The sequence below is a fragment of the Orcinus orca genome, chromosome 10 (genome assembly GCF_937001465.1).
Source record: "Orcinus orca chromosome 10, mOrcOrc1.1, whole genome shotgun sequence".
Classification (NCBI taxonomy): Eukaryota; Metazoa; Chordata; class Mammalia; order Artiodactyla; family Delphinidae; genus Orcinus; species Orcinus orca.
This window is the reverse complement of record NC_064568.1, coordinates 48467843-48492696: the sequence shown is the minus strand read 5'-3', so window position 1 is coordinate 48492696 and position 24854 is coordinate 48467843. Positions and strand designations below refer to the sequence as shown.

The 24854-nt window shown below is 45.0% G+C and overlaps 2 protein-coding genes across 2 annotated transcripts in view; one reads left to right on the top strand and one right to left on the bottom strand.

The window, feature by feature from the left end:
• Nucleotides 1-7934: 7934 nt before the first annotated feature.
• Nucleotides 7935-11024, bottom strand: LOC125965600 (transportin-1-like). Its single transcript, XM_049715925.1, is given in 4 exon segments — nt 7935-9485; nt 9488-10423; nt 10426-10919; nt 10921-11024. Coding segments are annotated over 4 exon segments (2652 nt in total). The 5' UTR covers nt 11019-11024; the 3' UTR covers nt 7935-8361.
• A 3137-nt stretch (nt 11025-14161) lies between these two features.
• Nucleotides 14162-24854, top strand: part of DCLK3 (doublecortin like kinase 3) — a 46174-nt gene continuing 35481 nt past the window's right edge. Inside the window, exon 1 of the mRNA XM_033402177.2 lies at nt 14162-14620. Within this exon, the coding sequence (XP_033258068.2) occupies nt 14539-14620 (82 nt within the window). The 5' untranslated portion in view covers nt 14162-14538. The remainder of the gene's footprint in view (nt 14621-24854) is intronic.

Sequence of the window (24854 nt, the reverse complement as noted above, 5' to 3'; positions counted from 1 at the left end):
AAAGCCTTCTTTCAACCATATCTTGAATTTTTCATTACCAGTAATTTCCATTTGTACTCTTCAACTTTTGTTTTCCTAAAGACTAAGATAGTGTCTGTTCCTGCAAGGCATTTGATTGATGTTAACCTTGTTTTGCACTAGAGATCTCTAGAGGTCTGAGGCACCAAGTTCTGTAGACACGAAGGAATACGATGAATCCCACCCGTCCCTTTAAACAAAAGTTATCTTGCTGCCAAGTGCTGTGGAATTATATAATTATCAGTTTTGCTTTGTTAGATAATTGTGATATTTAAATGCTTTCCTGAAAATAGCTTTTAAAAAATCTACATTTTTATACCTTCTCTGAAACTTAGGGATCATTTAAGGTTGGTTTTTTTGTTTTTTTTAAATTTTTATTTATTTTTGACTGTGGTGGGTCTTTGTTTCTGTGCGTGGGCTTTCTCTAGTTGCGGCAAGCGGGGGCCACTCTTCATCGCGGTGCGCGGGCCTCTCACTGTCGCGGCCTCTCTTGTTGTGGAGCACAAGCTCCAAATGCGCAGGCTCAGTAGTTGTGGCTCAAGGGCCTAGTTGCTCCGCGGCATGTGGGATCTGCCCAGAACAGGGCTCGAACCCGTGTCCCCTGCATTGGCAGGCAGATTCTCAACCACTGCGCCACCAGGGAAGCCCCTAAGGTTGGTTTTTTTTTCCCCAATTTTCTTGTTGCTAAAATGCTGCAAGAAATGACATTATTAATAATGAACCAGAACAAAGTTAGGACATTTTTTTTCCATCCTTATTCTCTTCTCTAACACAGAAGAGGCTCTTTCATTTCCCTGGGTCTCCTGTTCTCCACCTACTCTCAGTGTAAGTGGGATGGTCTAAAGATTCATGGAACACTTGCAAAATTCTTGAAATTTCAGACTGGGAAAGTTCTATGCAAGTGTGCAAAACAAAGAACAGGACTACACACAGAACAATGGCTATCCAGACGCAGCCATGGCTGCCCTGCTTTCATAATGCAAAAATAGCTATGCTGCAGTCGCTTTTTGTTTGTTTTTAATATGCTTACTTGAGAATTTATTCTGTTTTTAAATTTAGACAACTCATGGGAATTTGGATCACACCATTTACCAACTTTAGGTTCAAAAATATCATCACAACTTCCAAATATTACAAAGCATGACATTAAAAACTCAAGATTAATAATAATAGTTTCAGATCACCCAGGAGAAGAGTATTTTTCCCCCCACTAAGGTATCTATATCTGCCAGCTTGAATAGTAGGTCATGCTAACTCTCCAGCTGTTTTCTTTTCTAACTCTTTGCTTCTTCTAAATCATAATTTTAGGCACACAGGACACCAGAAGGTGTATTGATAGCTCTGTTAATTGGTTTGGATATTGGAGCAATTTCTTACGGAAGGCTGTACTCCAAGGCTGCTAGGCCGACAGTTACACTGCATTGGGATCCCAGGAGGGTGAATGTTTGAGCCTGGAAGGGAACATTGCCTGCAGTCCTGTTCTGCCCTTGATTGACTTGGCCCAGGAAAGAATTTCTTCATGGTCTGGTACAATGTTTGAATGTGACTTTTTAACAGATTCAGTAACATATTGACTTCTTTCTCTGATGAATGAAGAAAATAAATGTTGAGGAAAAAATCCTGCTTGGTGATAGAGTCTTCTGTACCACAGTTCAACCTCCTTGTGAAATTCTGATACCTTTTTTTTTTTTTTTTTTTGGCCATACCGTACAGCATGTGGGATCTTAGTTCCCCAACCAGAGATCAAACCCGAGCCCCCGGCAGTGGAAGCACGGAGTCCTAACCACTGGACTGCCAGGGAATTCCCCTGCTATCTTATTTTCAATATTTACAATTGTGAGGTTTGCGATTAGAAGCTCAACCGTCTCTAAGCATGTCACTGACACTTGCCCCTTGGAATCACAGAAGAGGTCTTTCTTTACATTATCAGCGATATGAAAAAACCATTATTATAACCTCATCCTCCTCTCCATAATTTAATGGAAGCACACCTCTTCTTGACTGCTATCATACTTGAGTATGTTTCATATAAATCATGCAAAACAGATTGTTGTTGCCCATTTCTTCTCACAGCATGCCAAGAGGGCAGAGGCTAAGTCGCTGTGATTTGAACATGCTCGTGATTTTCAGTGGCTCCCTTGACATGATACCCCAACCAGATGGCATGTTGATGACCACTGCCTGACCTCTGTCAATAAAGCTATGTATGGACTGGCCTGCAGCAGCAGGCCCTGAACTGTACAGAAATACACTTTTTTGCTTCAGGTGTGGCTGATGCTCCATTAACCCTGACCCAACACTTGTTTTCTAGTTTACAACAGAGCTGTGCAAACAATCTCTCCTCCTGCTGCATGAAAGTCATTGAGCGCTTCTCCCTTGTGTATGTGCCATGCTTGTGTCAACAGCTAGATTACATTTTGCAGTGTTTTGTCCCAATCTAAGTTGAAGAAACTCTATCATGCACACACACACAATACAGGTTGCTCCTTCCTCTTGTATGTCCCACCGATTTTACGGGACTTCCTATGCTGTCATTTGGTAAGGACTTTTGCCAATAACCATCTCTGCTTTGTCTCTGACTACTGTGGTTGATTTTACAAGATACTTACTCCTGTTTTTGCTATAAGGAGTTCAAAGTGGAGTGATGCACGAGAGCCTTAGCCTTAGTCTTTCTTTCAGCCATTAATTGTTGGTCAGTTTCACACTGGAATATGTGACTTATTCTGGGGTGAGTGGGGAGGATTTGGTTTACCTGTAACTGTGGTTCTGTCACTGTGCTCAGTTTGAGAATAACAAATGTATAGATAACTTCCTGCCAACTGTGACAGTTTCAAGATAGACAGTTCTTGAGCATTAGGGGTCAGTAGATTGCTGATGCAGTGATGATCAGATTTCACATATTCACTGTTGAGGCTCCTACTTGCTTATTTATTTAAATTTTATTTTATTTTTTGGCTGCACTACCCAGCTTGCAGGGTTTCAGTTCCCAACCAGGGATTGAACCCGGGCCCTCAGCAGCGAAAGCGCCACGTCCTAACCACTGGACTTCCAGGGAATTCCCATCCTACTTGCTTTTTTAAAACAAACAACCTTTCTGACTGTGTGAAACCACATACCAGTCACTTGTTCCAGCACAGATTCACATTTGCTGTTTCTACTGGAATCTTCACTATTTACATATAAAACACTATTTAGAGTTGCAATGTGTATAATACTTTTTTTTTTTTTTTACCACTTTGAGGATTCTATGAAAGGCTTCATACAGCTATGAAGATTCAGTGGAAAGAAATAATATAATCATCACTTAAGTAACCAGAGCTGTTGGAAATTAAAGATGCTCTGTCAAGATTGTAAAATGAACTTCCAATATCTTCAGCGTTAGACAAAAAAAAATTGCCCAAGACTACATTGAAGAAATAATGACACCCAAGTTAGAGACTAGGGAATAGTGACTATGTAGGTCATCACTGTCTGGTGGGTACCATGCCAACAGGACACCAGAATTAAGTCTGGTATTGTGGTTAATAGAAATTCAAAGGTAATCTAGATTTTTAAAAACTAAATTGGTTTGAGAAATTGCTTTAATTCATGAGCCAGGCAACTTCTCTGATATGATGTCAACAGTCTATATATTATGCTTATACTTCAGGGTTACAATCTAATTAGTCAACACTAGATCTTTTAGGAAGATACAATCATGGAACTATCTTTCATAAGGATATGGATACTCTTAATTTTTTAAATTAAATTATGGATTGAGGGGATTCTGACCTGTGGGAGGTCACATCAATCTTATTTGAAATGTAACCCTGGTCAATTCCTCTTCATTGTTTTTCGTGATCTTTGTGTCCTCGGGGTTTGACATAATGACTGAACATAGCAGATACCCCCAGAGTGCTCAGTGATTATTCACTGAGTGAATAAATGAATACATTGATCAGGCAGCAAGGTATGGTGGAAGGAGCATGTGCATTGGAATCAGACAGACCTGGATTCCAATTCTGCCTCTGCATATTATTATGCTATTGTGTGACCTTGGCTGAGTTTCTTAAGCTCTCTGATTCTCGGCTTTCTCAAGTGTTTAAAAACAGGAGACAGCCTCAGAAGAATGGCAAAAATGACCCTATCTCACAGAGTTCTGGGTTTTAAAAGAGGGGTCCCTCTGTGGAAGCTCCTGATAGATGGTTCAGAAATGTTCATCTCTCTTCCCATACTGGGCTTCTCCACTTGGTAGAGATTTTAAGAATATTCAGAGAAGGAGTTAAATCTACCAAGTGGGTTGGACGCCAACAGGGTTAGATTAAAGCAAAATGACTGTTGCAAACCTGAGAACGAGAAACTTTAATTTTTTTCCAAAACAGTTCTCATCATTATTCAACACATAAGGAAGTAAAATTTGGTGGCTTGCACTTCTCCATTTCATCCAAAGACAGAACACAGAATGTGCCGACACAACAGCAGGGGTCTGCAAACTTCTTCTGTAAAGGACCAGATAATAAATAGTTTTAGCTTTGTGGGTCATATGGTCTCTGTCACAACTATTCAAAAGCAGCATAGACAATATGTAAATGAATAGGCATGGTTGTATTCCAATAAATCTTTATTTACACAGATTGGCACCGAGCCAGATTTGGCTGCACTGTCTGTATAGTCTGCAGACCCCTGTCCCACAGCAGCGACTTTCAGCTAAATATAAGAATCAGGAAAGGTCTGTCTACTTTGTTTCTGTTTATCTTTGAGGACAGCACTCATATCCAAGGTGAACTTCTATCCTTTATATGATACTAAGACGAACAGGAAGAATTTATTTGAGGCCAACTGAATCACTAATATATTTATTTAAAATTTTTATGTAAGACAATTTGAGCCCTAACTGAGGAATTTCTTTATAACATGCTCAATTTCAGTGTGGTCCGTACATAGGCATGAAACATACATCACATTTTGCAAACATTCTTGTGTATATGTACAGCTTTAACTGTGTGCCTATGTGTTTTATTCTGGAATCTTAGGACTGGATATCATTTACTTATTATCTCTTCCTTTTTTTGAGGGCAAGTTTGGTAATTCAAGAGAGATTACACATATTTTTGTACTACAGTCTATCTTTTTCAGACTTAAGCCCAATTTTTCTAGCTTTTATGCCTAATTATAGGCAGTGTTCTGAGAATGTCATGTCCTATGATACTTGAAATCTTGCCCTGAATCTGCTACTATACCGTAAGGGCTGGAGAATATTTCAGACTTACCTTTTATTACCATTCCACATTTGAAGATCATTTAGTAGTTTTGCAAGTGAGTTTGTTTTTATTGCTATAATACAGAAACAATTATCTGCATCTTGCTTTTTACCGCACCGAGTGCCATATTCTTGGGCATCGGGAGGGCCCAGATGGTAAGTTTAGCAGACATCGGAAATAAACTGATTCGTTTAAAAGCAGGGGCTTGTATCCAGAAAAAGTGGTATCGTATCTTTGATATATTCCTGAAATCATGTATACACACAGCTGACACACAGTTATCTGAACCAGAGTGAGAAGAGTGATCGTATGCATTAATGTCCTCCACAGGAAATCCTTCATTTTATCTTAGGCAAGAGTTTCGACTTCTTCCTTGATTTTTGTTTCTTTGGCCATGCCGCTCGGCTTGCAGGATCTTAGTTCCCTGATCAGGGTTCAAACCTGGGCCCCAGCAGCTGAAAGCAGTGAAAGCGCTGAGTCCTAACCACTGGACCACCAGGGAATTCCCTGACTTCCTTGTTGAAAGAAGTCTACTGGAGTGAGTGGACTTGGGTCAAATGGGATGAGTCTGCTGAAGCCAACGGAGGCATTCTGACTGACTTCAAGGTCGATAGGAATCACCGGCTGAATGGAATGTGCCACTGACTGGGTCACTTGTCAGTACTGGAGGGAAACCAGATTGACCACGATGCAGCCATTTCAAACACCCTACTTTCCTATCTTCCTGCTGGTAGGGAGTTAGGGCTTGAATCGTGCATTGGCAGTTTACTTAGGGTGAGGAGATGATGACTGAGTAAGGGCTGCACGGGGGCAGATGGAGCAGTGGATGGAAACAGATGCTGCCCGAGACAAAGCAAGGAATTTGCACTAGCTGGATCCCAGAGCATCCCTGGGGGACTGGCAGGAGGTGAGGGCTGAGAGGTAGACAGTGAAACGGAGTCCCCCTAAAACGGAGTTCCCCTGCTAAGTTTCTATCCAAAGCTTTATTCCCTTTCTTCTCCCGCCCCTGTACCCTTCAGGATGGAGGAGTGTTAAAGAAAAGGTGGGGGAGGGTAACACTGAGCAGGTCCCTGTGGGCCCTTTCCAGATACAAAAGTCCACTGGGTCCCCTGTTTCTTGTTTGCAGAAAAAGGCTTTAGTCTCCTAGGCTTTTCCTGAGTTCCAAAGTGGACTCAAGCAGTTACTAATTAGGGACATGAGGGAATGCAGAAACAAAGGAAAAGCCGTCAAGCAAGAAAAGTAAGGATAGCTTAAACAATAGTTCAATGATAAAACAGAGCCCGGGTTCCTCCTCAAGGAATATACATAACAATCTGACGCATACCTGTTTTTTTTTTTTAACTTAACAACGATTTATTCACAGAAATACATGTAAGTAGAGAAAAATAACAGAAAAGCTAAACAAATGAAATGAAGAGGATCCAAACCAACTTTCACTCTGTAGCTTTTTACTTGCACCCTGTGTGCATATATCTAGGGCACAGAGGGCCACCAACATGTGCCAGTACAGTGTAGGAACCCTGCCTTACATCCATTAACTTAAACATATCTTTAAGATCCTGCTTTGAACAAAAAAAGAAAGCTTAGAAGGCAATATGTTGAGTGGGAATAAACGCTGAAATATAGCAATCATGTCTTCAACTTCTACAATTGTGTTTATGTGCCAACTAACATTTATGCAGCCTCTTACAGATCCTTTACCATGTAATTTAAGTTTTAGAAGTTTTGATAAAATCACTAGTAGTATATAGCCATGCAGAAAGCACATCACACTGACAGCACAGAGGCAAAGATGTTGCACAGGCATATCAGCTTTCCACATTGTGCAGGTCACACACAATACAATATCAATCTTATTCCTAACAGATCCTAAAAAGATATTTCAAGGCCTAGCTGTAAACTACAGTACTTTATATCTCTATTCTTAATAAAAATAAAATCCACAAATCTTAAAAAGGAATTTTAAATGCAGGGCTATATTGAATTGGTAAACTGCAACACAAACTGGCGCAACAGAGGTAACTGAATACCAATCTCGCTCTATGTGATGCAAGCATGTTATTTTCCCACTAATTTAAAGTACTTTCAATCCCTATGAGCCAGAATGCATGCCTGAACCTTAAACTGCACTTTAAAAATGACCTCTTGGTTATAAAGCAGAAACTAACACACCATTGTAACGCAATTATACTCCAATAAAGATGTAAAAAAAAAATTCCTTTTAATAAAAGGTTAAAGGCACAGTGAAACAATGAAAAAAAAATGACCTCTTGGCCAAGAAATTAAATCTAATGAAGTACAACCATCAAATTATATCCACTACATTAATGTCTTAATGCAAAGTCAAGATGTCAATCTTTAGTTTGATATGTCCAACCCCATTTATTCCTCCCTCCCTGCCCATCCCACAGAGGTAAAAGGAGTGACTCATTTGGCATTTCACAGGGTGCTTCATTGTTTAAATTTGTTTTGTTTTATTTCCAACGTTTTGGGGTACCTTAAATTGTAACTTCCAAGAACCTGCTTCTACTATGGGTAGGCAAGCTGATTTTAACTCTTATTAGCTTTCATTTGTGTAGTTCTTCATCAGTATGCAAGAACAAGTCCCCATCATGTGGGAAATTTTATAAAAACCTTTAAATTAAAAAAAAAAACATTACTGTTTTCTAATCCCCATTCTTAGGTTCCCTTTATTGTGCTATAGAATTTTTCCTCTTTCTCATCCCTATGCATCATTTATATGGTTCTTGTTTTGGTACAATTCCCCATAATATTACAGAATGTATTGTTTTGTGAGTAGATTGAATAACTTTTTCTTTTTTTTTTTTTTGCCTCTTCACATCTAGTGCAGCGTTGTAATTGGAGACAGATTTCCACCCACAAAGGCTCCAGATGTTAAAACGTTTCCCAACAGCGACTTAATACAGTGACGACAACACCTCCCTCCAGCCCCTCCCAGTAGGGCTGGGACTGTACTGTATTCCTTACTGGTTTACCCTTCCTCCCTGTAAAGGGTAACATCTTCCCTGGGTGCAGAGGCTCCCTCATAGTCTCCAAGACTGAAGGACCCCTAATTATGGGACTGTAGCATAAGTGTATGAGATTAAACACCATAAAAAGCTGCAAGACGCTCTTTTAAGGGAAGTGGAAACTGGTCAGAGAAATGCCTCCAATTTTCATCCCCAACTTGATTTTTAAATCCATGAAGGATCTTACAGAACATGTCTCGCAGATCATCTTTTGGATTAATCCATGATGCAAGAGCATCACAAAAAAATATAAAATCTTGGATTACTCCACTGGGATTCACACTGATCATGGTACAAATCCCACAAAATGCTGAATCCTTTTCCTCATTGTTCCTTATGTTTCTCAGAGAGGCGCACCAGGGTCTTATAAACTGCTGTAGCATGGGAGCCACCTCTTGAGGACAAACGTAACCAAGACGACCAATTGTTATTGCTGTATTCTCTAACAACGTCTTTGGTGTGTGGGGTCTGGTGCAAAACTGGTGCAACACCATAGGAATATAAGGCTGCATCTCTATGCCCATTTGAATGGAGATTTCTCCAGTTGCCCATGTGGCATTATTGCAGACTGAAATGAACTCTGGATTTAGGTAGGTTCCCAATATTGTCATGAAATCAGCTATACAAGGCTTAACATGCTGGAAGCAAGCTTTTGTCAGGTCACCTAACAGGGCGAAGGAATTCTGTCTAACCTCTGGCATTTTATCCTGCATGCACTGATACATTAGTGTTAGAATGTTACTTCGGGCTACTAGCTGTTCAATGTTGCCTCCAAGTCCTTCAGCCAGGCCACTGAGTAAACCAAGAGCCACTATCATAAAATCTTTATCTGGAGCCTCATACTGATCTCGTTGAGCACTGTTCAGCATTGCTTGTGCAAGAGTCTTCTGTACTAGGTCTACACAACGCTGATACACAGGTTCACAGTATGGAAGGAAGCCAGACTGCAGCGCTGTGGCAACTGAAGATAGGCACTCAAGTAAAAGGAAGAGATCTTTATCTTCATCCTTTAACATGTTCCATTTCTGGATCAGTGGAGGCATAAGCATCTGAATATATTCAGGTTTGTTTAAGTGATGTCCTACTGAATCTGCTAACGTTCCTGTGGCATCATAAAGAATGAGCAGGTTTTTATGCTGGTATTTACTAAATGCAAAGACCAAGGTATCAAGTATATAAGCAAGGTGAGGAACAAGTTTGTACAAGCCTCCTCTTCCAGGGTAGCAAAGGCACGGCAGGCAACTTCTTGTACTCTCTTGTTACTATCCAGGATACGTTTTAGCAGTTCTGTCATTAATGGCTTCAGGTATGTGTCTGAGGGCTGGCTGACTACCCCGTGTGCATAGCGGCTAAGAGTCCAGCACGTTATGAAACGCACAAGAGACTTTTTATCAGAGAGGCACTGAATAAGGTGAGGAATGAGCTCAGGTTGGTAGGGAATCATGCCCAGCATGCAACCTTCAGCAAATGCTCCTAAAACCAAGATGCCTGATTCTTTAACAACCCATTCATGATGAAAAAGTAATTCTTTCAAAAGGGGCAAAATATGTGGCAAAAGCTCATCACGATACATATTTGCAAGAACATCTAGGGCAACCGCAGAACATTTTCTTAGATTCCAGTCAGAAATTGTATCATCATCATCAATTTCATCGTCATCATCACCTTCCTCTTCAATTCCATCTTTGTCATGCTGCTGAGCCACTGTCCTTGATGGATGAAAACGTGGCCTTGTATCCTGTTCACTATCAGGAATTGTTTCATCTTCTTCAACATCACCCTTAAGTAGGATAATATCTATATCTGAGTACTTCATGCCATTCACTAACACAGGAATCAACTTAGGAAGATGCCTTATGAGTACATCTTTGCATGTTGGTTGCTCAGCCAAAGTAAGCCAAAATTCGCAGTCTTCTAAAGCCACATTTTCACCTTGATCTTGGGGCCTCTGTAGCATGTATTCAACTACATTATGCATGTGAGGAGGCAGGCGATCCATTCGAACTTCAAGCAACATCACAAGTGCCTGGCACACATTTTTCTGTACCTCTGGTTCTCCATCACCAGCCAATGCAAAGAGATTCTCAATAAAGGAATCAAAGTGCAACATCACAGCTTGAGTTCCACTGATGATAACTGATTGACACATGCAACAACATGAGGCCTTATTTTTGGACTACTGTGCTTGAAGAACTGTAAAAATTTAGGAATCATGATGTTGAGAGGAAGATCTAAAACATCACTATCTAAGATCTCAGCAGAATCTTCACAAATCTTCTGAAGGGCACCAAATGCTCCCTTACAAGTGTTGTAATCTTCATAATCCAACAGGCTACAGAGTTTTGGTAGGAGGTCAGGCCAATTTTGCAGTTCTCCCTTGGAGGCTATAGTTGTAATCAAAATGCCTACAGTAGCTCTAATCAGAGGAGAGGAGTCACCAATATTGTTTAAACATTCACTCTTAATAAAGTCTGTTACACCATTTGGGAAATACTGAAAGTGTGCTTTCACATTATTCTTCAATATGAGACCACTCGATGATCTTGTGGGTTCATCTTCAGATTTTAATTTTCTAAGAACAAAAATCAGGTAGTTATTAAAGTCTGGATATTGATTGAGTTGTTCCAGTTTCTAGAATGGTTTTCTGGATGGTGGTGTGGGGGGACTGGGACTCCAGCAGCTGCAGGATCTGCTGAAGCCCTTGCTCGTCAGGTTTCCACTCATACTCCATCTTGGTTTGCTGCCTGGCGCGCCCTGAAGGAAGTCTGGGGTGGTGAAACCCAGGGGAACTGATCCTAGCAGCTGGGCCGCTAATGTCTGTTGCTGCTGCCGCCATGGCCACCGAGCGCAAGGAACCGACACATATCTTTAAATTGTTCTGCAAAACTGAGACCAACTACCCAGATGGAGGATGGTGACTACGTGCTGACCTCAAGCAAGTAGACCCCAGACGGGTTGGAACCAGAAGGTTGCTGATTAAGATTCCTGAAACATCACCCTGTTACCTTACCACCAACTAATCAGAAGGAAGTCCACGAGCTGCAACCCTCATCCCAAATGTTGCCTTTGAAAACCCTTCCCTAAAAGCCATGGAGGTGTTCAGGTCTTTTGATCATGAGTTGCCCATTCTCCTTGTGTGGTGTCCTGCAATAAACACTGTACTTTCCTTCATCACAATCTGGTGTCAGTAGATTGTCTTTGCTGCGTGGTGGGTGAGCAGACCCTAGTTTGGTTTGGTAACAAAGGGAGGCTAGAAAATCTATTCTTTATTCTAGGTTGCAGTGTGGTCAGCTTAAAATTGGGGTCTGTTACTAGGTCAGAAAGGGAGAATAGGAGTAGGCAACTAGCATTTTCTTCCAGTGTTGGAGAAGATGTATCATGTTTAGGGACTTCCCTGGCAGTCCAGTGGTTAAGACTCCACACTTCCACTGCAGGGGGCATGGGTTCGATCCCTGGTCAGGGAACTAAGAGTCCACATGCTGCACGGCACGCTGTGGCCAAAAAAAAAAAAAAAAAAAAAGATGTATCACGTTTATCCCTCACTGCTGGGAGGTAATCTGATAACTTGAGCTAAGTTGTTCCTTGTATGTTTAATGTGTATATAATGAACATATAAATGATTATCTAGCCAGTAATTAAACATTGCTGAACTGCTGCTTTTCAAGAAAGAAAATACAAGTCATCTGAATTCTCCTCCATGAGAGTTAAACCTTACCCTAAAACTCAGTTTTTAAAACTTTTGTTTACTCCTAAATCATAGGGCCAGGAAGAGTAGCTGCAATGGCTCCTAAAAAGGAAATATTTAAGTAGCTGAGGGGCACTTACCTCCAAGAGAAATTTCCAAATAGTTTCTTCCTTCAGGCTTTTGCTCAAATGTCATCTTGTCAGTGAGGCCTTTCCTGTCTGCCCAACTTAAAATAACAACAGTCTCCACTCCCTATTCCCTTCTCCTTCCTTTGTTTTCTCCACACCATTTATCACCATACTTGCTATTTCATTACCTGCCTCCCCTGACTAGAGGGGAGCGACTGGGAGGCAGGTCCTTTGTCATTTTGTTCACTGTTGGTGAACTGGATTGCTGAAAATGGTCCTTGATGATCACTTTGGGTTGTCTGGCCATCAAACCAGCTGGAAGCAGAAGTTCCTTTGCACACAATGGCTTCCAGAGGTTGTTGCAGCCATTTTGTGACCCTGAGGCAACAGTCTTGAGTCTGAGGGGAAAAGGCAATATGTTGAAGGGGGCCATGTGGAATCCTGGAAAGAGATTTATACCTAAGGTTACCCCTGAGATGCTGAACCAGCGCGGAATAGCCTTCTCCTAGACTTCTTGTTATGTGTGAGGAAGAGAAAGACGGACCCTGACGTACAGGAGCAGATCTGGCCTCAGTCTTAGTGTTCTGCAGAACGTGAACAATTTCACAGAACACCAACATCAGACAAGCCCACTCTGTGACCTGATGGATCAAGGCAACATCAAGACCTTTGCTGTAATCATGTCAGTGGCCATGTGGAGATGTGGGTGTTGGGGAGAAACAAATTTTCCTCTACCTTCTAGGATCTTCTGGCTGGTCTCAGAATTGACATGAGACAGACTAACAGGAGAAAAATGAAGCTAAGTTTAATAACACGTATACATGAGACAGCCCCAGAAAAACTTGAGTAACTTTCTAAATGGCTGAAGCCCTCACCTTAAACACCATCCTCACCTAAAGACAAAAGAGGATCTTGAGGGTGTAGAGGTTACCATGAAAAGCACAGTAAACAAGGGGAAGGTTGTGATGCAGATTTGTCATCGCTTTCTCCATTGATTAGAATTTCTAGGGAATTCCCTGATGGTCCAGTGGTTAGGACTCCGTGCTTTCACTATCGAGGTCTGGGGTTCAACTAAGATCCCACAAGCCTCGCAGAGTGGACCAAAGTGGGGGGGGAAATGTCTTTAAATACCTTTCCTTAGTTCTTGCACATGAACTCTCATTTATTCCTTCTATAGAACCATTTCTTCATGATATATTAATATAACTGTGTGCTCAAATAATTTTTGGAAAATAATACTTGCTCTATATCAGGGTCTTTTAAAAATGTTGAGAAATAACAATATATGTTTCATATAATAATTAAAAAAGAAAAACTCAGAAATGAGGTGACAATACTCAGGAAAGACTTAGAAATGAAAGGAAAAAAAAGAATTTTGAGAGATTTGGTCCTTCTCCTCTTCCAGGTACGGTGAAGGAGACACCTAATAAATGGAGATTTCCTTTACAAATGTAAATGTTTCTTACACAGGGGTAACTCCTACTTGGTTTTCGGAGTTTTTCCCACGTCTGCTGTTTCTCAGAAAATAACTAGCTTAAAATAATATCCCAAAGAGACATCGTTTGGGGTGGCAAATTCTGCTCCCCTACATGGGCATGGTCTTCCCTGCATTAATCATCTCTCCCAGGAGAGGCCTGGGAGCTAGTCTTTGAGGAGATGGGATTGTGACTGCAGACATGGGGGATCTATCTGCAAATGGGAGGATTAGACGTGTGGTGGGCTTGGAAGGGGTAGAACAACGCAAGGGGCACTGAGCAGCTTTTAGATGGTACCAGGAAGACGTGAGGCTGGAGGGAGGTTTGCAGGCTGTATCTTTGAGGTCACGGGTGTGGACGGCATGTGAGCAGTTCTCTGAATCTGTGGGGCAAGCAGGATATAGGACGGCTGCAGGGTCAATGTGTGAGTGTAGCGGGGATGGGGTAGGAGGAAGGGATCAGTGAGGGAAGCCTGGTCTCTGAACGACCAGGAGGGGCGAGGACTTCCCGGGTCCTGGGGACGCCTTTGGTCCGCCACCCACAGAGAACGTGGGCGAGGCTCAGTTTCAAAGCCCGACCGCGCCTGGCTCTAGGGCACGCCCTGCGATCTGACAGAGGCGGGCTGCGGAGGGGTCCCCGAGGGCCACCTCGGGCGCTCCCTGGAGAAGACTGGGGGTGTGTGAGCAAGGTCAAAGCGGGCCCCGCCCGGCTCGGCGCGCGGAGCAGGGCGGGGCGGGTGCGGGTGCTGGGAGAAAGGCTGGGCGGCGCGCTGTTGCTAAGCCGGCGCCCCCAGAGACGTTCCCCGTGGCTGTTGCCCGGCGCTGCGCGGCGCGGGGCGGGCGGCGGGAGGGAACGAGGAGAGAGGGCGGAGCGGGTTCCTCGCCGCTCGCGCCGCGCTCGCCCCGCCGTCGAACGGCGGCCCCGCGCCTCCAGCCCTGCGCCTAGCTCCCGGGCCTCCGAGCCATGCCCGCCGCCTCGCCCGCCCCGCGCCCGCCGCCGCCCCCCGCACGACCCGCCCCCAGCTGCCCTGCTCAGCCCGCCCCGGGTAAGTACCATGCGCTCTGGCGCCCACCAGGTAGGGGCCGCCGCCGGGGTAGGGGAAGCCCTTCTGTCTCCCCGACTCGAGACCCCGCTCCGTGCGCTGTGGGGCCTCAGTGCCGGTCCCGCGGGGGTACCCGGAGCAAGCGCGGTGCGTGTGTGTGTGTGTGTGTGTGTGTGTGTGTGTGGCCACACCAGCTGAAACTCGCCTGCTCGGGGTCGGGGTTAACGCTGTCCCCATCTGGGTTCCTATCCCTCGCTGTCCAGAGGGGCTGGCCTGGGAAACGCGGGGGCATCCTGGGAGGTGCGGTGGGGCTGTCGGAGAGGGAAGGCGCCCGCGAGGGAGCCGGGCTTTATTGAGCATGTCGACATGTCAGGTGCTTTACCTAGAGTTGACCTCATTTCATCCATCTTCTCCACAGACCTGTAAGGAAGGTGGATTTATCCCCATTTGTCAGATGAGAAAACAGAGGTTCGCAAGGTCACATGGCTTAATAGCGACCAAGCTGGGATTTAAACCCAGGTTTCCAAAGCTCTTGTGACCCAGCTAAAGGAGAGGAAATTCTCCTTAGAACTAGATAAAGAAACACACAGAAGAACTAAAGACTATAGGGGAAAAGGCTAGAGGCAGAGCGTCTGGGCATAAACAGAAAAAAGAAAATGAGTTCGTGAAATATCCCATCAATAATTTCAAATATAGGACCGCATTTATACTGCCTTGGGTGTCTGGCTCTGGGGGCGAGGTGTTGTGAGGTGGGAAGAAGGCTGTGCAGGGCTGGGCAGAGGCGTCTGGAGACACCTTTTCAGGGTATCCGCCTGCTGGGAGTGGGGGTTGAGGAGAAGTTGTGGAGAGAACTCCGCTGTTACTCATTTCCAACATTAGTTCTCCCTCTGTCTTACCCCCTTCCCTGTGGATTCCATCTCCTTTCATTTACTTGCTGTGTTGTCCAAGATCACAGCTGCCAACTTGAAGCTGGGTCCTTCCTTCCTGATTGTCTTGGCATTAGGTGGTCCTGGGCCTTTATGGTTGTGTTAGGAGCTGTGAAATTAGTCCACGTCACTGCTTACAGAGGTGATCTGTTGGCTCGTGTTGAGCTGACAATCACAATCACAATGAATGGGGCATCTAGAGTAGTAGCCAAGCATTGTGCTTATCCTTAAGGGGCAAGGTAGCAAGAAACAGGGGCCCCAGGAAGAAAGAAAAAAAGGAAAAGGATGTTGGGTTTGCCTGGCAGCCCAACTTCCTAAAAGCATTTCAGTTTAATATTTGGATTGCTTTGGGTGGTGCCAGAAAATGCTTCCCTGGAAAAAGAACAGAGAGGCAGAAAACGATATCTGAAAGATGCTCTGTAACTCATTCCATGAAGGTCTGAAAGGTCTTTGAGCCAGGTACATTTATGGTGAGCTCAAAGAAATGTGAGAACCCCGTGAGACCGCAAAATAGCTGAGATGGAGTCAGCGTTATCATGGTCAGGCTTTGGGCAAAACTTGGAGAAAGGAGTACTGGACCCTGGACTGTCACAGGTACTTCAGTGTGACACAGTGTCCCCTCAGAGCCCTTTGTGCACACTGGTACCCTGGGCGCTTTCACTCCCAGCCGCCAGCCCCTCCCCTTCGTTGGAGGATGACCGTCTTTGTTGGGGCTGCTGGAGTCTGCTTGGTCTGAAGGAGCTGAGAGCAAGGCGGGCCTGGGAGTTGCCATCTCCCCTGGGGGCAGCCCCTAACCAATGCCTGATGGGTGCCGGAGTGTATATAGTCCCGCTCCTTTGCCCTTGATTGGGACACAGCCAGGTGTGACATACTCTGTCTGTAGAAATCCAATGTGGAGTGGTGTCACATTGATCTCCAGGGGTCATCGCTGGGTTTGCTTCTCTTTCTGGACTCACGTCTTCACTCCCCTACCAGTTTCTTCCTAGGAATACTTCCCAATAAAACACTTTCCTAGGGATTCCTATCTCAGGATCTGATTCTAGGGAACCCAATCAAACATTTCTAGAGTAGGGCTGTATCATCAGCACTGGGTAGCCTGCGCTAGCCTGCAGAGTGCCTTGGTGTGAATTTTCACAAGGTGCCTCCTAGCAGATGGAGCCCTGTGCCCAGGCCATTAACTTCTCATCTGGGTGCCTTCGGCAGTGCCCAATGGGTGGCATGGTGCTTGGGTGTAATGCTCAGAAAAGCAAAACAAAATGGAGAGTTGCTTCATTGTCCCAAGATCTCACTCTTGGCTTCTCTCATCCCCCTTTTAACCAGTTCAAGGGAAATTTCCCTCCTGTGTTTTCCTAAATATTTGAATATTTCAGGCAGGTGTGTTGCTTTTCTCTGGTTACATGTGGAGCTGATTAAATGTCTTAGCTTCTTTCTAAAGACAATAAAGGGAAAGAAAGGGCTGTCTTGATCAGTGGAACCACAATACCACAGACTCCAGGGAGGGTGGGTGTGTCTCCACCAGCCTGGCCTTCCAGGGAGCCTCTGCCTTGACATGGGGTCATTGTGAGGGGCTTGGACGGGCTTCGTTAGTCAGAGGCTCTTGCCTGATGATGTTTCCTTTCCTTGCATCCAGGGGGCTATTGTATCTGGTACCCAGAGTTTCCCACCTTTTCCTTTGGTGGCCTCCTGTTAATGTCTAAATTTGGCCCATCTGGTGGTAACACAGAGCCCCTTTTGAAGATGCATATATGGGGGAGTTCTTTGACAAGGAAATTTTTTGTTTGTTTTTTGTTTTTTTGTTTATTTTTTGCGGTACGCAGGCCTCTCACTGCCGTGGCCTCTCCCGCCACGGAGCACAGGCCCCGGACGCGCAGGCTCAGTGGCCATGGCTCACGGGCCCAGCCGCTCCGCGGCACGTGGGATCCTCCCGGACCAGGGCACAAACCCGCGCCCCCCGCATCGTCAGGCAGACTCCCAACCACTGCGCCACCAGGGAAGCCCGACAAGGATGTTTTTAACTGCCTGGTGATGTAGGTCAGAAGAGGGAAATACAGGGAGAGTGGAAGGGGCTGTCCTGGGAGTCAAGGAGTTCAGTTCCATCCTATCCCCAGAGGTCTGAGGCTTCCTGGTGATCTGGTGCAAGTCATTCAACTTCTCTGGGAACCTCGGTGTCTTCACCTTTCTTTACTTAATAATAATTATCCAGCCATCCTCAGAGGGCTGTCTGATGATGAAGGGGAAATATTTTCATTGACTCATCAAACAATCATTTAGCAAGCCCATAAAATCCTTGCCCAGGGAGAACTGAAAGTGTCTCAGGGACAGTGGTGTATGTGGAGGCATGGTGGTGTTGGAAGTAAGTGATGGAATAGAGGGAAATACTGTCCAGCGGCTGTGTGAAGGGGCACGGAGGTCTCCAGAGCTGGTCTGGAAGGCTAAGTGCTTGTGAATGGCAGGGTGCCGTGTAGTGGGTGGTGATGGGGGTTACAACTCTTGAGTCCAGCAGAATTGCCTTCAAATTCTGACTCTGACTCTTCAAAGCTGTATGATAGTGGGCAAGGTACCCAGACACTTTGAGTCTCAGTTTCCTCATTGGTAAAATGGACATGAGCAAATTGTTCTGAGGATTGAGTAATACAAAGCAGGAGTCCCCAGCCCCCAAGCTGCAGACCAGTACCGGGGCTTGTGAGGGGCTTGGACAGCCTTTGTTAGTCAGAGGCTCTCGCCTGATGATGTTTCCTTTCCTTGCATCTAGGGGGCTATCGTATCTGGTACCCAGAGTTTCCCACTTTTTCCTTTGGTAGCCTCCTGTTAATGCCTAAACCATCTGGTGGTAACACAGAGCCTCTTTTGAAGATTCGTATGTGGGGGAGTTCTTTGAAAAGGCTGGTCCGTGGCCTGTTAGGAACTGGGCTGCACAGCAGGAGGTGAGTAGTGGGCCGGGCAAGCAAAGCTTCATCTGCCGCTCCCCATTACTCCCCATCGCTCGCATTGCCGCCTGAACCATCCCCCCCTCCGCCCCCCACCCCGTCTCGTCTTCCATGAAACTGGTCCCTGGTGCCATAAAGGCTGGGGACTGCTAATGTAAAGCACTTTGCAGATATTATTACGAAGAGAAAGTACTGTTATTTTTTTTCATGAGTTTTTTTCTTCTTCCAGTTTTATTGAGATATAATTGCATACATCAGTGTATAGAAGTATTGTTATTAAAGTTACCTTTCAGGTTGGAGAGATTCTGTTTGGGTGCCTTGGGCCAGTGCCTCTCAAATGTTATTGGGCATATGAATCATTTGGGGATCTTGCTAAAATGTGGATTCTGACCCAGGAGTCGGGATGGAGCCTGAGGTTCTGCTTTTCTCACTAGCTCCTCAGTTCTTAAGTGTGGACCACACTTTGAGTACAAGGCCCTAGGCTGCTCGCCTCGTCCCCCGACCCCGCCGCCCCAGGTAAAGTCTGAGTCCTTCCTGGGGGCTGAAGAGCAATGTGTTTGGGGAGATGATGGGGAGGGTTCAGGATTCCTTGGCGTGTCTGGCCTGGGACTGGGGCAGAGACAGCTGAGGCTCACTGGTCTTGTTGCTGTTGAGTCAGGTGTTTCCTCCAGGGGCGTGATGGATCTAACTTAACTTCCTTCCAGTGCCTTAGGACCAGCCCCCTGGAGGAAGCTCTTCCTGGCCAAATGGCCAAATGCTGCCTACTTCTGCTGCATGCTGGTCTTGATAGTGCGGAGATGAATAAGCCACTGACCCTGCCACAGTGTGTTTGGAGGTGTGGTAGGGACAGGCATGTAAACGTGTAATTATCACATGGCAAGATAAGCATTCTGTAGAGTTGATGGGTAATGGTGAAGGGGGGAAGAGGGTTGGAAAAGGGAGGGAAATATCCTGGTGGTAATTATATCTGAACCAGGTTTCAAAGGATGAATCACAATGGCAGGATAGGGAAGAGGGCAGAAGAGTGTGGGGAATGACATTCTAGGATTAAGGAACAGCATGTGCAAAGGTAAGGTGGTGCCATGAAACAACTTGATGTGTTCAAGTCATTGAACTAAACGTTGTTTGGAGCCTGGAGTATGATGGGAAGGGCTTGGTCAGTGAGGTAGACTGCTGTTCCTGAAGATGTATTAGTCAGGATAGGCTAAGCTCTGCTGCAGTAACAAATCAACTTCATCATCTAGTAGCTTCACACAACAACAGTTACTTCTCACTTCCACTGTGTGTCCTTCCTAGGTCAGTGGAGGGCCAAGCTGACAGAGCTTTCCCATCTTGCAGCCACACCATTTGGAAAAATTGGCCTATGTGGTCACCAGCGTAGGAAGAGATCGTGGGAGAGTTACTCTCTGGCTCTTCTGTGTTTCAGCCTAGAGCTGATGCATCGTTGCTTATGCCACAGCCCATTGGCCAGAACCAATGGTGAGGGGGCTGGGAAACAATGAGGGGTGTGTGGATGAAAGTTCAGAGAATGTCACTGTCTCTCCCACGTATGCCTTGTTTTGTAGCTTAAACCTCATTCTGAAAGCCCGAGTTTCTCAAATGGGAGTAATATGTGAATTTATTTAAAGGAAAAAGAAATCTTATAGCATCTAGTGGTGGCTTAAATTATTTTTATTATAGTGCAGTTCAAATATGTCTAAGCACTTTATATTTAGAGCTCTCATATGACCATAAAACCAAAACAAATATATGAATAAAATATCAACACAGCTACAAATCGAGTAAATTCAGATTAACTCCATGAATTTAATGTGATGGATGAAGTCACTCTTGCTAAAACCAAATCATTGTTTCTGGGTCTAAAAACAGTTGTTCCATTCTTATGGGAGGCTGTGTGCCGTACCACATGGGTTATATGATGGCTTAATTTTCTCATCAGTTTCCTTTGTCTCTATTAAGTCTGACTTGTTTTCTCATTGGCCTGTGACAATTAAAATAATAATAATAATCATATTTCTTATTGCCAACTATACCATAAATGCAGGAATACACACAGTGGAATTATGTGGCAGTACTTGGTCATAACATGCTCATTTGGATGTTCTAGAATATGTTTCTATTGATATTCTATTAAAAAGATGCTCATTAAAGTGAAAGCACAAAGTTAAACAAAAAATAATTTTGGAGAACTTGTGAACCCCCAGAATATGTCTGAGGATCCCGCAGAATTTGAGAAACAGGTGGAAACCCACTGGAGTGTTTAGTTGAGGCAGGGGAAAGATGACCCACTTTATGGTTTAGAGACCTCACTTTGTCCAGGTGTGTGGGTAGGTGAGGGGTAGGAAGAAGAGCCAGAGACAGATGGTCTGGGTCCGATGTCATGGTGGAGGAGGGGCATTCAAGCAGCAAGTAGTTAAGAGAATGGAGAGGAGGTGTCAGATTTGAGAGACATTTAGGAAGTAGAGAGAGTTCCCTGGCGGCCCAGTGGTTAGTACTTGGCACTTCCACTGCTGAGGGCCCAGGTTCAATCCCTGGTAGGGGAACTAAGACCCCGTGAGCCATGTGGCGTGGCCCAAAAAAAAAAAAAGTAAATGGAATCTCCAGGACTTGGAGTGGAGATTGACTGGGTGTGAGCAGTGAAGGAAGGGAATGGGAGTCCCAGCTGACTCTTGGTTGGTGGGGGGCAGGGGACGGGGTTGATGGTGCCGCTGCCCAGGAGGAGGAGAGGGAGCACCACACGCATCCACGGGAAGAACAGATGAGCTTTAGGGCAGAGCTTTTTTTTTTTTTTTTGGCGGTACGCGGGCCTCTCACTGCTGTGGCCTCTCCCGTTGCAGAGCACAGGCTCCGGACGCGCAGGCCCAGCGGCCATGGCTCACGGGCCCAGCCGCTCCGCGGCATGTGGGATCTTCCCGGACCGGGGTCACGAACCCGTGTCCCCTGCATCGGCAGGCGGACTCTCAACCACTGCGCCACCAGGGAAGCCCCTAGGGCAGAGCTTTGTTCAGCCATATCCACCATCCCACCTTTGCTAACTGACTTGAGCCCTCCTGAACCAGTTTCCGAGGAGCTGTTGCATCTTGGGGTATCTGTTCTTTCCTCTCCAGGACATTTAGTTAGGGTTCATTCGGATGCTCTGAGCTAGCCTGTCTCTTGTGAGTGCTGCTTCTGACCCATGGGAGAGGGCTCGGTAACACTTTGCCTAATTAATCACACACTTGTTTTGTCTTCTGTATGTTTGAGGACAGTGAAAAACATTTGAAAAATTGGGGATGGTTTTGAGATGGAAGCTGTCATCCCATATCATGTGAGCTTAGTGATCTGCCTTCAGTATTTTTTTGTTTGTTTGTTTGTTTGTGTGTGTGTGGCGGGGGCGGTTTGCGGTACATGGGCCTCTCACTGTTGTGGCCTCTCCCGTTGTGGAGCACAGGCTCCGGACGCGCAGGCTCAGCGGCCATGGCTCACGGGCCCAGCCGCTCCGCGGCATGTGGGATCTTCCCGGACCGGGGCACGAACCTGTGTCCCCTGCATCGGCAGGCGGACTCCTAACCACTGCGCCACCAGGGAAGCTCTGCCTTCAGTTTTTAAGAGCACCAACGATTCACTTTCCACTCTGTGATTTTGGACAGAGAAGCTCAAAATTCTCCGAGGAGAGAGCAGACGTGCTGCCAGTTAAATGGAAGCCTGGAAAAAAAAGAAGTATGGAAATTGCACTTTGTTGAAGCAGAGGGCAGAAAACACGAGGCCACCCAAACACACAAGTAAAAATGTCACAGAAACAAATCTCTGGTGGTTAGAGTGAAATCTTGTGTTAATGAAGGTTTTCAGCATTAATTAATTTAAAAGGTAGCTTGGTATTTCCTCTTTGTGTGAATTACTAACCTAACACACCAACGGGACCAAGCTGCTGGAAGTGGCTTCCATCCTGCCTGTCCTCACGCCTGACAAATTTCCACTTGTCTCTTGGCGTCTTCGTAGGCATCACCTTCATAGCAGCACCTCCCAGGTCCTCCAGGGATATGTGTGCCCTTCCTCTGCTCCGTCTCTTTGGAACTTGTGATAAATGGTTTGTAAGCAAGTGCTTAGCGGTCACCCCCAGAGACCACATACTACTTGTGAACAGGCTTGGAATCCCCCCAAAACTTGTGGAGCATTTTTCCTAACAGCCATCTCCACACCCACAAACTAGTCCAGGGCACCCTTCAAGGAGCATCTTTGGACCTCAGGGCCGATTGGATGAGCAGATCTCCCAGCAATAATAGCCTTGGTTTTAGGAGTATCTTTCCAGGAATGGGTTGGATGAAGCTGGTTGTTCAGTTTCACTCACATGCTTTGTTGGTTTCGGATTGGCTACAACTAGAATCCTCTGGAGCTTGGGTCTTTATATAGAGACAGCTGGTGCTCTCCAGATATCCACATGCTTCCCTTCTTTAGCAGATGCTATAAGTCCCTGCCCACAGTCCTCATTCTGATGTTTCCCCTACAATGCACTGCAATCCTACTGGAGGGCTTTCTCTGGTTGCAGGGGCATGGTTGGACCATTCTTGGGGAAAGCCAGAAGTTCTGGGTAGTTAGTGCTCCTAGAAGCATCCCTGAACCACTGATAGAGGGGAATGGGTGGATACATATCACAGTTTCCTTGCCCCACTGGTGGGCCAACCCTTGGGCATGCTCTACCTGTTCTCCCCAGAGGTTCCCAGCAGAGCTGAGTCCAGGTTGCTCACAGCAGTAACCTGCTCATTCGTGATGCTGTACTGCCTCATTTCTTTCGTCTCCTCCAGTACATCCCAGGATCACCTCCCCAATAAACCCAAATCCTTTCCCCAGCCTCTGCTTTGGGGAGAGTCCAACCCAAGACCTTTGGGTTGGTTGGGGCCACTGGACTATGGGTGGAAGTGCTGTGTGTCACTTCTCACGAAAGCAGGCACTGCCATTGTGTCTCTCCCACCACTGCGGCAACCCGGGAGGATGTGCTATGGAGGAAGGCTGCTTAGTCCACATGAGATTTCATAGGAGCAAGAACCTTTTATTATGGTAGCCACTGAGCTTCTTGGCATTTATCAGTTGAGGCACCTACCTGACACGTAGCATTAGCCCTGTCCCTGTGGGGTGCCAACACTTAAGTTAGCCCATCCTTCATTTCTCCATCCTGTTCTGATAAAGTGTAAAAAGTATAAAAAGTTACCAAATTAGATATTAGGAAATCACTGATGATCACCAGGAACCATTCTTTCACTTACCTTTATTTATTTATTTATTTATTTATTTATTTATTTATTTATAATTTTTATTGGAGTGTAGCTGATTTACAATGTTGTGTTAGTTTCAGGTATACAGCAAAGTGAATCAGTTATACATCTATCCACTCTTTTTTTTTTTTTTACATTCTTTTCCCATATAGGCCATCACACAGTATTGAATAGAGTTCCCTGTGCTATACCTCTGGTTCTTATTAGTTATCTATTTTATATATAGTAGTATGTGTATGTCAATCCCAATCTCCCTATTTATCCCTCCCCACCCCCATCTCCTGGTAACCATAGTTTGTTTTCTACATCCGTGACTCTACTTCGGTTTTGTAAATAAGATCATTTGTACCCTTTCTTTTGGCTCACATATATTTATTGAGTGTCTACTATATGCCACTGTGGTAGGCACAGCAATTTTTATTAATTTCAATTTAAATTGAAAATAGCCACATGTAGCTGATGGCTGTTGTATCAGAACAGACCTAGAGAGCTGGGGAGACAGATTAAAGCATCTGTAAATGTTGTAGAGCAAAAGCAAATGTTGTAACACCAATAGTGGTAAGTTTCCATGAAGAAGAAGCAAGATGAGTGAAGAAGGGAGGTGGAGCCGGTTGAGGGTCTTCATACGTGTTACATAGACATATTCATACATATTGAGAGTGGGTTGAAGGCTTCTTGGAGAAATGATATTAGATCCATCACAGACCTGAACAAAGGTAAGAACGGTGTGTGAAAGAAATAGCTTGAAGACACTCGAGGCATCTCTGGGTAATTAATTGCCTTTTGTTTTTAATGAAACACAAGAGAAGGAATGCCTTCTACTTACGAATTTGGAAAATGCCACGAAACACTTAGTGTTCATTCTTTTTTTTTAATTTTCTTTTCTTTTTTTTAAATTTAAAGACCTCTTGGGAACTTCCCTGGCGGTCTAGTAGTTAGGACTCTGTGCTTTGAATGCAGGGGGTGAGGGTTCCATCCCTGGTTGGGGAAATGAGGATCCCACATGCCGCTCAGCGTGGCCCCCCGCCACAATAAAATAAAATAATAAAATATGAAGACTTCTCATAATTTGGGGCAGTGGTGTGGGTCTGTGTTCCCTAGAAGCAGAACTTGAGATTGGGATTCTTGTGCATGT